This window comes from Pezoporus flaviventris, unplaced genomic scaffold, assembly GCF_033815535.1.
Source record: "Pezoporus flaviventris isolate CSIRO_AGI_PZ_B2104156 unplaced genomic scaffold, CSIRO_AGI_Pfla_v1 ptg000001l, whole genome shotgun sequence".
Lineage (NCBI taxonomy): Eukaryota > Metazoa > Chordata > Aves > Psittaciformes > Psittacidae > Pezoporus > Pezoporus flaviventris.
The window spans coordinates 5,286,390-5,300,125 of NW_026892549.1; the positions used below are offsets into that span (position 1 = coordinate 5,286,390).

At 39.2% G+C, this 13,736-nt stretch overlaps 1 protein-coding gene across 1 annotated transcript in view; it reads right to left on the reverse strand.

Moving 5' to 3' along the window:
* The window catches only part of ADCY5 (adenylate cyclase 5), a 222,598-nt gene that overhangs the window by 44,470 nt on the left and 164,392 nt on the right, over positions 1-13,736 (reverse strand). Inside the window, exons 6-8 of the mRNA XM_061469330.1 lie at positions 12,445-12,603; positions 11,252-11,393; positions 1,510-1,650 (exon numbers count right to left, since the gene is read on the reverse strand). Coding sequence (XP_061325314.1) covers positions 1,510-1,650; positions 11,252-11,393; positions 12,445-12,603 — 442 coding nt within the window. The remainder of the gene's footprint in view (positions 1-1,509; positions 1,651-11,251; positions 11,394-12,444; positions 12,604-13,736) is intronic.

Here is a 13,736-nt window from a genome sequence, read left to right on the forward strand (position 1 = left end):
TGGATTTATAAAAGATAAATTCCATTACAAGAAAAGGTTCAAGATAAGGAGAGGTAAAAAAACAACCAAAAAACCCAGGAGAGAAGCTTTTCCTCCTCCAAGTGAGGGGCAGTGAAGTTTTTAGGACTCAGCTTGGTATTTCAATAAATAATTATGTTTTTCCAACTGAACAACCAGCTAGACATGGCAAACTGTAATTAACACCAAGAAGCATAATATCATTTGGCATGCTTACACCTTGTTTCTGAACAGGAGGCTGCAAGAACCCCTTAAAAGCTATTCAAAGAAACTTATAATTATGTGCTAGTGTGATTAGGCTCTTCTAATAATGTCATGCCTATTGAGTGCACTCTATTGAAAAGCCTACATAAAAAATGCACAGTTCCACTGATCTGTACTCTTATGTCAGAAGCCCTCATTTGGAGATCTGAGAAATGCAAGAAACATTACTATGGAGATTAGGAAATTTGGTTTAGCACTGTGAAATAATATTATGATTGAATGATATTAGCACCAACTGTTAATAAATGTGCCGGCATTTCCCATTAGAAGGCACCATATGCAGTTGCTTATAGTTATGCCAAAATTTTTAAGCTGTGGGAGTGAATCTCATGTTAAAAAGTTCTTTGAATACTTTAAGGCTTTGGTGACCAGGAGCAGAGCTTTGACTATGGGCAACAAAGTGGGTAACAAATACACACTTTTGACTGTGCATGAAGGGCCAAAAGAGCATTAGTAAGGTCATAGAACAAACTGATTATGCATGCAGCTGTACAGGTGCTAAATACTTTTATTATTACAAATACCCACTATAATAAAAACTCTCTTTGCTGCTTCTTTATTGCAGGAAACAAAGATATCATCTACAACTTCATGTAAAATAAGCCTCTTGGTCCAATTGCATTAGTAACTAGCTTTTGTTCATTTTAATTTGGGACGACTGAAAGGTATAGCAAGAAATGAAGATGCCTGCTACCTTAGGCCAAGTAATCCATGTACTTGAAAATGTATTCTCAAGAATTAAACAAGTGATGTGATTCCTGGCAATCCATCAGTATGTACAGGCACGTAGCTCATAGAAGGTGAACAGCATCTGGCAAGCTGTTCTTGCAAGCAAGAAAACTTTGCAGGTGCTGAAATTTGTAATGATCTAGTACAAATGTATGTCAGCTGCTGTTTGAATGCTTGGGTTACTGAGCAATTTTTGCATCTAATCACGTTTTCTCACACAGCCTGGACAAGTTTTCAGAACGTGGGACAAATCAGACAAAAGAACCTTCTTTGTGCCGTTCAGCCTCCCTTCTCCTCTCAAACAACTCTGCACCTCATCTCATGATCACTCACCTCCAGATGTACCAATCGTTATTATTTCTGGAGTCAAAGTAGAATTTACCACCCACATTTGGAAAACGCCCTCAGGGCTGCAAAACCCATCAGACAAAGTAGGGAGAGATACATAATGATGTACCAAATAGAAAATAAATTAATGTCCATAAAGCAAGCCATTACCATTCTCTTCATCTCCTTGGAGACCTGGTGAGGTCCAAGGTGGTTATAAAAGGGCCGGTCAACACCCCAGTGTGGCGGGTTGTGGCTGATGGAATTAGCACGCTGACGGTTCATCTTGGCTATCGTGGCTTTCTCATCTTTCTGAAATACAAACAAGAGAGAAATGCAGAATAAATTTGGAAGTGTTTACATGGCAGTCATTCTCCAACCATCTCTCACCTCTGATCTCTCACTCCAGAAGTTGGCTCTGTGCCTTGAACTTTTTGAAGTGCCTGCTGATCAGAAGCAGTCCCTATCAACCACTTCTTTTTCTTCTAGTTTTTTAGAATACTTGCCCCTAAGTGGTGCCCACCATTTTACTTCTTTGCTTGTTCTGAATAACTACCATAAGCTGTGCAAACACAAGGAGCATTCCAAAATGGAGACATCTGTTTTCTTTTTTAGTAAACTGGATCAAACTGAATAATTTCAGATAGGAAACAGCAGTTCCAAGCTGAGGTACTAACTAGAGGGTCCTCAAAAAAAACCCAAACCCAGCAGGCTCGTGCGTCTGCAAGAGAAAAGTTGCACGGAGTGATCTGGTTGAAGAACAGGAGCCTTGTTGATCCTTGAAGCTATGCAAATGAAGGAAACCTTTCCCTGTGAGTACAGGCAAATGATTTTCAACACTTGCAAGAGCACCTTCCCAGGCATGCTAAGGAGAGCATGTAAATCTTGCAAACAACTTAACTGTGTATTTGTTAAGGGTAGTGGTGTTGCAGAGTGTGAGAAAATGGTCTCCTGTACCCTAATGCTAGCTGCAAATTTTCATTGCCCTTAACTTTCCTGAAGTTTGGACAAAGTCTTTGTAACGGGAGCTTACTGCAAAGTTTGCACAGGATCTGTTGGAAAGATTTAATTCAAACTCAATGCCAGTTACAAGAGCACAGAAATGTAGCATGCAGCTAGGTTAAACAACAGGCTGGTTAGTACCTTATTTTGAATATATCCTCTAGCTAAAAAGACAGGCAGGTTCCTATGTGGAATGTGTTCTATGGAAAGACAGGAGTTTATTGCACAAGATCAAACCCTTTAAAATCTTCTTCAGCAAGGACTGCAGTGGAGACATGCTCAGTGAGGACTGTGAGATTTATCTATCTGTACTGACTGGGAAGGCAGAGGGGTGGCAATGGTTACATCCTTGCTTGGAAGAGAAACTCTGGCGAGGCTGGAAATTCAGACAGTAGGAATAGCTACAATTCAGACAGTAGGAATAGCTACAACTTGGTTGTTTATTACTTAAGATTAATTTTTTTCAAGAAAGTTGCTGCTTACAGGAGATTACTAAAAAAAAATAGACGTAAGAGTTAATTCAATATTTCAGGAAGTATTCAGAGAACTGAATAATTTAAAAAGAAAGCACTGGTTGTTTTAAACTCCAGAACTTTGGTTCAAATCTTTCATGATTACACAGGTAGGTCCCCATCTTTTATTGCCTGGAGTTTGTTTTCCCTACCTATTTATTTTGATTCCTCACTATTCACTGTAAGTTGTGCCTGTCAGGGGTTTGCACAGTAGCTGGTGTTATTTCCATGGTAACCAGAGAGTTAAATGTCAAGTGCAATGTTGCCTTAAATTATTTTTTTTTAAAGAATTTTAAAAAAGCTCGCTAAGATTCAGGGCTGGGAAAGCTGCCTGATTGACAAGCATGGGAAATCATCATCTCTTGTCTTGCAAAAAAAGAGACAGCTATGATGACAACATTTCCCATGAGACCATGAGCTTACCACGCAGGCACCAAACATTGCTGGGAATGTAATGCTGCAGGCTACACGGCCACTTTTTGGGGACACTTGCAGTGCCACCTGCAACAGGAGCCCTGTGCTGGACACCTGCCTGGCCCTGTGACAGTAAGTAGCAGTGATCACCACAACTTTGGGCCACCAGCAAAGATCTTTCTCCACTCCACTGGGATGACAAGTGTAGGATCTCAAGGAAACTCAGCGAGAGCAAACCTAAGAGAGCTGTCAGCTCCCTGGGATGTTTGCTGGGGAGAACAGTGTGTGCTCCCACATTGCACTCCTCCAGGACCAGTAAATGCCTCCCACATTGCCTCTTCCCTGTACTGAACCCACCACCTTTCATCTGCAAGAGCTGAAAACTCTGCAACTTGGCACCAGTTGAATTTCACATGAGCAATCATGACAGAGCCCCTGGATAACCTCCAGGGGAGCTGTGTTTTAAACGTTTCTAAAAATATGCCAATGCGATGCAATCCTGATGTCCAGATTTGAGTTGGTTTGAGGTTTTGTTTTTTTAAGTCACTGCTCTTTATGTTCTCTACCATCACTTGTAGAAATTTCTTGTGTTTTCTGGGTGTTTTTTTTTTTTTTCAGTTATGCAATCTTTTTCATAGTTATGCTTCTTTCTTCTCTGATGCGATGCCAGAAAACTGGTAGGAAATACAGTTTCATCATCTCCAAGGAAATATACATTGTTTTCAATAATAGAAGTGACACTGTCAGTTCGTTTTATTACAACTTAGTGAAGGGTTTTCAAGCAAAAGCAAAAAAAACCCAGATGCTGAAGCTACTCTAGGGACCTATAAAGAAAAGCTATTTGATTACATTACAAATGCCTTTAACATTAACAGATGGCAAAAGATACATAGAACAGGTTTCCCACCATGAGTTGGTAAATTTGGTTAGAATTTGAGAAAAGCCTTAATACCAAAAATCCAAGCAGACATACTAACCCCTTTTGGCCAGTGAGTGAGTCTTCTACCTGCCGTTAGTGCTGGTGACTTTGAAGCATCACTTCATTAATTTCAAGGGAAGAAAAGACCTCATACGTGTTTACTGACACATCTGGTTTGAGGTAAGGGTGGGACAAATGTGTAAATAAGGGCATACTTCTGAGATCATTTCTAACCATGATGTCAGCCACCATAAATTCTCATGGCTACATGAATTCTGGCAGTATTTCCCCCCCACTCCCTGTAGAACTTTTCCACTGAATTGTGAGCAATGTCTCCTATCAGATTAAAACACATATACACAAAGCATAGTGGATTTTTGGTTTCCCACACTGCACTATATTATCTTGAACAATAGGGCTTTGTTGTTAACACCAATTCTTATTCAAAAACATTGTTTTAAACCTGATATTTTAAAAAGTTGAGCTAATTTATTTTCTGAAAAATCACATGTTCAGTAAGTAGGTAATAATAATAACAAACCCTAAAAATGAAGAATTAGAATGATCACAGCTCTTCTGTGGAAATTTATGAGCATCCCTCCTCTGTTTCTTCTTGACTAAATGACAACATGAAGAACACTTGCACACAGGGCTACCCAAGGCATAACAAAACTGGAAAGAAGACTGAAGAAAAGCAGATGATGGTACCTTTCAGCCCTACTCATTACAGATACTACCAACAACAGGAGCAGGTGCAAAAGGTTCTGACAGCACTGAGATTTTCAGATTTAAAGTGGTTAAACTCCAGAAAGCTGTTGTGGGAACTTTTCAAATCTGAACTCACAAAGAGACTGTAAATCTTATTCCCAGGGGTTTAATAAAACACAATAGTGTTCCCACCACCGGTTCCCACACACTGAGCTAAAGCCATGCTACAGTGAAACTGCAAAAATTGCTGGGGTTTTCTTGTACTTATCAATTGTATCAAGAATGCCTGGTTAGTGTGTGATAGAATTTTCCAACATATTGATCACTATCAGCGCAAGAAAGCAGGGAAATCTAGTATGGATCAGCCATTACAGTTTAGCTACATATTATTCTTTAAATAGTCTTCAAGTCCTATTGACATGTGAATAATGTTTCTTGCAGTGTTACTTGTTCCAAAACATTGCCTTCATAAATCTACGTAGTGGAACCCTGCTGAGCTGTTACTAAAGTTGTTAAATTGAGGAACTGTCACATCAGACTGATTGTGTTTTAGGGTGATCACATGCACAACATTTAAAGGACCATTATGTTTCTTCAGCTGGATGGAGTTCCAGGACACTATTTAGAAAAGAATGAGAATAGTTTTTCTAGGAGTTACAGCCAACGTTTCATTGAGCTGTTTTAAGGCCACTATCAACAGTCCTTTCTGAAACAGTTGTGTACCTGCTATTGTTAAAAGAAACACCCATGTTTATTGCAATTGAAAGGCATTAGAAAAAAATATTAACATTTGTTCAATTTACCAACTTTGTGCACTCTGCACTGTGTTCTGTCATCACTATTGCTCATCTGTTGACAGTCATATTTTATTTCTATTTGTGTTCAAAGCAAAGCATTTTCCCACACTTCTGACAATGTTGAGGACATTAAAATTAGCTGTAAACCTAATTCTTACAGGTTTATGGACATTTAGGTCTGTTTCCCACCCTTCCGAACACATACTTTTCTACCCTTCTCAATGTGAGGATTTTACCAATGATTAGAAGTGGTGAGAAGAGTAGCTGTGATGGTCCTGCAAATTAGTGCAGCACCTGATCTCAAAGAAGAGCAAAAAGTTGCCAATAACCACCAAATGATATGCTCCTGTACAAACTTCAGAAACCTGGGCAGCACAAGAACTGGGTCTACTGGATACTACAATAATTAAACTGAGTATTGTAAAAATAGCAGGGATGTGATAGGACAGCCGTAACAACCGGGACAGATGTTCTGAATAAAATGCAGGAGGACAGATATAAAAGCTGTGGAGGTACAGGGCTGTGTACAGACTGCAGGGTAAACTTAAAAAAAAGTATAACAAGAATAAAACAACACTACAGAAGGATAGAGACATTGTACTGACTACTGCTGGGTAGTTCACTACAATGCTTCAGAGTTAAGTTTGAGAATCAGTAAGGATTTGGGTAATAGTATTAGTAATTCTAGCTAATCACTGTTTGTCTGGAAATGCAGACTTTCAGATAATGAATGAAGATGCAGAACCACTAATGGAGGAAAGGCAAAGATCTTCTCAGAGAATTCCTGTATTTCACAGAATCACAGAATCATTAGGGTTGGAAGGGGTCTCTGGAGATCATCCAGTCCAACTCTGCAGCCAAGGCAGGGCCACCTACAGCAGGTTACCAGATGTTCAGGTGGGTTTTGAATGTCTCCAGAGACGGAGACTCCACAACCTCCCTGGCAGCCTGTTCCAGTGCTCTGCCACCCTCAATGTAAAGAAGTTCTTCTTCATGTTAAAGTGAAACTTCTTGTGTTTCAGTTTATGGCATTGCTCCCTGTCCTGTCACTGGGCACCACTGAAAAGAATCTGGCACCATCCTCCTGGCACCTGCCTTTGAGATATTTATATGCACTAACGAGATCCCCTCTCAGTCACCCGTTCTCTAGACTAATATAGATTCATTTCTCTACACTAATATAGATTAATTTCTTTCATGCTAAGGTATAAAGTCCATTAGAAATAACTGAATGCGAAAAATAGCCAATGAGCACAGAAGTCATCGAGTGTAAGTCACCCTGTGTCATACAGGGATAATAAAACCTTAAAAATCTATATTACTCTAGAGGGAACTAGAAGGAATAACTGAAAGAACAGATTACTTCCCTTCAGATAATCACTGCTGCCACAGTAGAGGCAAAAGGAAAGAGGGATCATAAGCATAGGTTTATAAATGGAAAAAATGACTAAGCTGGAAGCAAAAATTAAGTGCAATGTGCTGAAGTCAGAAGGACAACCTCTAACCCACATCGGTGCAAAACTGCCAACTGCAATTTCAGTTCTGGTAACAGATACTTTTAATAACTATTTAGTCAGGGATCATGACAGAACTTGTAGAGTAGCAAATGCTGGGCTTGGATTAAGAGCCTTGACAGTATCCAAGTTATTCTGAACAAAAATAAATACAGTAGCCTTCACTGCAGCTTGTTTTTTTCCCATAGAGCATTTGACAGAGTACTGTTCTGGAGATCAATGTCTAAAACAGATGAGGAATATGAAGCTGGGTAAGGAGCTGGTTTCCAGCAAAATGGCAAGAGATGGTTTTGAAAGAAGAGGTATTAGGCTGGATGGAAGTTATTAGTGGAGTTACTCAATGAATAGTCTTGGGGTTGACTTGATTTTATTTTTTCTCACAACTGGTACCAAGTTTAGCAATGACAGACTTTGCTAATGAGAGAAGCAGAGGTAGGATTTGATAGGTAATTAAAAAAGGAGCATTAGCACCCAGCGTTTGAGGGCTAACATAGTAGTAATGGGACCTGAGACATTCAAGTGTACAAAATGCATGATCATCCACTTAGAGATTAAAATCAGAAATATCACTTCATTATCAGGAATCACATTAGTTCATCACAGAATAAGTATCAAACACCAAGATAATGCAACTGTGCCAAAAGTAAATGTTTCCTTTGGTGATCACAAAAATTAAAAGCTTGCTGTAAGAGCTTATGCTTGTCTTTTCTTCATTGTGAGAAGACATAGGAAGAGTTTGTCTTAGGAGAAAAAAGGTTGAGAGGGAGAGAGGGGATACAATTGCTGACAGCAGACACCAGACATCCAGAGCAACCAGGCACCAGAGCAACCAAATTTTAGAGCAGCTCACTTAGCTCTAATGGGAGAAAACATACCACAGCAAAAGATTCAACAGACCTTTATGGTGGAGCATGGTAATTTTATGGCAAAGATTACTTTATATGTGCATATATACTTACATAAGTATATATGTGTGTATACATATATATATATACACACATCCACACTACAATGAAATGCATGGCACCCTTTGGATCTCACAGAGTTTAAACTGGTTTGTATTTTAATTATCAAAATCCTGGCTTAAGGAATTGAAAGCAAACACAAGAAAAACAAAATTGGAACTTTGGATCTATTCTTTAAAAAAAAAACACAAAAACTTTTATCTAGGGGAACACAACACAGTGATAATAAAATCACTCCTGTACTGCTCTGTGGGGTATCCAAGCACTGCCTTCTTCCCAAGCAAGTGCTCACCCACAAGAGCAGCAGCATCACAGGACAGAGCAAACAGAAAGGTGGAAGTGGATTTGGAGGTAAAGATGAGGAGAGAGAAAACTAAACAGACTGTATTTTAAAACCTCACAGTTTACTCTCTTTCAATAGAAAGCAACTCTTCTGTGTGCCAGATAGAAAACTGAACTACATTTGCAGCTCTAGTGAAGTTATTTAAAGGCTGACTGATCAGAATATAGCTTTTTTCCCCCTGAAACTCAACTAAATATATTCCAGTTAACAGCATCCTTAAGAAAGAAAAAAAAAACTATTTTCAAGGAAGAGCAAGTCGGAGTTCCTGGAACAAAACTACTATATAAATATTCCTCCCATTTACTCTGTGCCAAGAAATGACATGAATACGTTGAAAAAGTCAAATAAACAAAAAAAGACAGGAAATTCAAAGTTACAGCTCCCCATGGCAAGAGTAAGCAGAAAGAGTATGGAACAGATGCCATCACACTTCATGCATTCATCATAACTCCTGGTATTGTTTGATTTTGATGGCTATGGGACTAATGGACCAGGACCACAGTCTGCCTGCGTGAAACGAGGAATAGCTTAGGCAAGCAGCTACTTGGATCAACTACGCCTCTGCTCTCAGGTCAGTGCAAATCCTGTGCCTTGTGTGAGGACAGCAGGAACCCAGACACGACTCACAGGAACCCATTACTAAGTTAGGTGCACATTTTATGGCCTTTACTGGAACAGACAGAAGTGAAAACCTGGCTAAATACCTCACAGGAAGTAATTAAAATCAAGTAGAAATGGAAGGAAAAAGTGAAGTGCTAGAACTTTGCCTATCATCAGGCAAAATATTCAAGACTGACTGATCTGACTACGGCAGAAAGCTTTTCTCACTTCTGATCTTCATATTAAGTGAATATTATTTTTTAAAGAGGGACAGAACTTTATTCACAAAGGAATAGAAAGTGGCTATGGGAACAAGTAACTTACAGCAGTATGGGCAAAGCAGGAGCCCCTCAACTCTAAACACTAATATCCTTGACTTTGGCTAGCAGTTTCTTTACATTTCAATTTAGCACAATAATTACATAGAGCAGGTACATGTCCCAGTTGTTAGCTACTCTGGGATGCATCATGTCAGAGCAGCATTATAGTAGTGCCTAGAGACTTCAGCTAAGAGCTACACTGTGTAACAGAGCTGCAATAAATACATATAAAGCAGTGAAAGAATGAGGAGGAAAAACTCATTTTAGTTTACCATGGCAAATGAAAGCACAGAGATTCAAGTTCCTCAAAATCTATGTCTAGAATGGAATCCACATCTCTCCTGAGTCCATGTCCAGTCTCCTAGTCAAAAGACAGGCTTGTGCTCAAAAGTGAAATCAAGTCCCAAGTGCTCTGTGTCTCTCTTTTCAAGTTTCTGTCTAAAGCAAGGATCAGAACCCTGATCTTAGTTTTTCTTCTTCACTCCAGTGAAATCTTCAGCTCTCCATGCATACAGCTTGGTGAGTGCATGATTTAAGAAGTTGGTATAGCTTCTCTACCCCAGGAGATGGGGCCTGGCTGTAAGAGTATTTTGGTTTATGTTCTTAAATCTTCCCAGCAAAAAGTGGTTTAGGTATAAACATCAACTGGCCCACTGACAGGCAGTGATGCTTAGAAAACAATAAACTTGCACTGCAAGCTCCAATCCTCTTTTGAAGATTGACAATTGTTAATGATATTTATCTTAAGAGCAGATAGAAACCAAAACATCATCTTCTCTCTTTAGCAGATGATACAGGATTTTCTTAGAGATTTTTTACATAATATCCATTAAGGAGATTCAAGGCGTCCATTCTCTTAGGAAATGAGGCAACACTCGTCTGTATAAGTGTTAGTGTCATTTAAATCAACCATGCTACTGGAACATGTCACTAACACTAATTCATTTTATCTCATGGTAGTCATATTTACGGCTGTGGGAAGGTTTAGTTGGTCTTAGACTTAGAAATGAATTTCAATTAGATTTGAAATTATTTCCAATTCAGGCCCTAGCAAAGTAGTGTCTATAGTACAGAAATTACTTAGAGAAATATTATTGGCTAGGTTCAACTAGATGATCAAAAAAGATAATTTTCTAATATTACAGCCTACATTATTTAAAAGAATACAGACCAGTGATAATGCAAACCTATTTTATGTTATTGGCAGTATCACATAAAGAAGACATATTGGCTGAAGTCCACTTGAGTTTGATAGACTCATGTTCAAGTCAGTAATGCCCTGATAGCCTTATTTTGTGCAGCCTGACCTGTGTCATAGCAGTAAGTATGATATCATCCCACTGACACATCCACCATTACAGTGGGTCAGATTTTCCCATCTTCAGAAACAGAGGCTGAAAAGTAATGATAAGAACTACTCTAATCTTTATGGTCATGGCAATAATGGTGAGCAGGTGGACAAAAACACCTCTGACTGTAATCTGACAGAAATCTTTGTGGCTTTAATCTATTGCTTTAAGAACTTATACAAGTATCAAATTTAATTGAAAAAATACTCATTTATATTAAAAACATTCTTCAAAATGATTTGAAAACTCAGGAGAGTTTCTTTGATAAAATTAGAAAGTACTTATTGCAGAAACCTTATGCAGAAGTTGTCTACACTCCCTTCTATGCAATCAAAAGAGGAGAGAGAAACAGGAATTTCTGTCATGCAGTCAACCCACCCATCTCAAAAGGCTGGTGTTCACTCTGCTTTGGTGAGTTGAAGACTAGTTATTAAAAGTATCTAAAACTGCATTAGTCTGTTTGGTCTTACCCGTTTCTGGCTGCACCGTACAATCAAGAAGGTCTCAATACTGTGCTCTTTGAGATAAGCATTGCGTTCTCCTCCAAAGCCCAGCTCCACCTCATAGTCTCCATTGAGATAGTTCAGGGTTGCTTTTGTTATGTGGATGCGCCTTGAATGAGACAAGAGACAAGCCAGTTTTGTAGGCTCCAAAAAGTTATCACCGAAAAAGTCAGTTCCCCTCAGTGACAGGTTCAATGTACTGGAACAAATAAGCAATAAATCCCCATTTATTTAGCCATGCCACTTACAAATGTAGTATGGGAGTTTCATTTATTTCAAAGAAAGCAGGCCAGGAGCTATCTTCTTAGAGAGAGGTGTTCACATTAGGCATCTTACGCATAGATTTATAAGCACCTCCTTAGATATAAAGCACTCATTCATTTTGCTCTAACATACAGCAGATACATATTTTTGGTAAAGACAGGTCCTTCACAAGGACTTGTCAGCTCAGCGGACAAATGCATATATTGACGCATTTATCTTTTTTGTTGTATCACATTAATCACTGTGGCACAAGAGTACCTTGTAAAGGTATCCCATCAAGTACCATAGTTTTATGTTTTTTTCCAAAGCAGAGAAAAGATGGAAAGGCACATAGAAAAATTATCTCACGGAGTTAACTTGGCAGCAACTTAGATGGTCCATACAGGGGTGAAACAAGGACCAATTCTGCTCCCTCACAGGAATGATTCAAAACAAAAAGCTGGTCTGAAACAACACTTCAGACCATACATATTCATACATATGGATATTCATACAATATGAGTCTATTCTGTTCTATGTTTCTAATATCCATAGATAGCTGGGATGCTGTCCAGCAAACACTGCTAACATACAGTCACACCTCTTTGTAACCATGACCAGCTCTGCTAGTGTTTGCACAGAACTGCTGATTTCTGTTGCATCTATAAATTTTGTTTCCCAGAGAAGGAATTCAGTTCTTACCACAGAAGAATATGATCATTTGGGGATTTTGTACACTTTCTGTAACCAGTGACATGTACACATGGAACAGAATAACCTTGGTAACATTTGTACATGCTTAAAACACTACATCCGCAGTTCATTTTACCTCGTCTTCCATTTCAACTCTTCACTGTGACATGTCAGACACAAAACAACACGTGGATTAACAAGAAAGCTTTGATGAAGCAACTTACCCAGCTTTGCCCCCTGCTTCCATGTGGTTGGCTAGTGTAACGTCGTTGGACCACACATCAAACTGCCACTTCCTAAGGCCCAAGACCCCACAATGAACTCTCCCACTGTGGATTCCAACCCTCATGTTAACATTTACTCCTGTCACTTCCCGGACTAGTCTGAAAAGAAATATGTAAAAAAAGGACATCCCTAAGAACCATGGTTGTAGTTGGTGACACAAACTTGCATCCAGAACACCAAAATCCATAATAACCCGTAAATTATTCACGCATACGCATGGTCCTGCTGATCCACATCAAGAGGATAGCCAAACAAAAGCAGACCAGGTGTACTATTCTCGGTTGCCCTGGCTGGTCAAGAAGAGACCCAGTTAGAAAGGGGAGCCCTTGGAGTTAATCCATGTACTCTGAACTCACAGTCAAGTTAACTTATGAAAAAAAATCTTTCAGGCAGCAAAGGGAATAAAGTGCTGGCCTCTGATTTCCATACCAAAGCTGGACATAACCTGCCAGCATTTAGCCTCATTAGGAGGTGCATGTTGCAAAGCGAAAAAGGAAATGATTTCAGAGATCTTAATTTATGTGTATGGCACCAAGCATCAGCTCTTCCATGGATGAAATATGATATGTATGTGAAATACCCCACTGCAGCTGGAAAGCCTGAATAGGGCTTACAGCCGCAGTCAGAGCAGCAAAACCAGAGAACCACATCTATTAGAGTCACTCCAAACAGGCAGCTACAAATACTCCCAGCTCTGATTTTAATGAGGTTTTGGATGCTCTGCTTACTCCCAAAATGACTGCTGAATACTTTGTGGGTTTTGCCCTTTTAGGGCAAAAGTTAACTTCAAGAGCCGTTCACATGAAAAATATCTTTAGGAATGTGGGTAGGGGAAAGTCTTGATGAGGCCATTGGAACAACTCTGTTTCTTGTTACTGCTGATCACATCATTCCCAGAATGTCCATGTTTCACAGGCAAATCACCTACATCACGTAGTACAGTCCTCACCTTTATTAGTTCATTGCAGTATGAAGTTGTACTTTATATCTATCAGGTTTCAACCTCTTTGGTTTTCAGGTTCATCTGGTCTTTCTAGATAAGATCTTGTGGATGGGTAAGTCCTCCCAACTTCCTGACATGAACACAGATCTAATATTTATACTTTAGTTACTAATGAAAAAGAAAGATTAACGATAGACCAGTTCTGGACTCTAGTTCACTCTTCACAGTGTAATAGGCCCTTTAAAAGACTGTTCAAGATGACTCCTTCTGAAACAGCTTTTGCCCTCT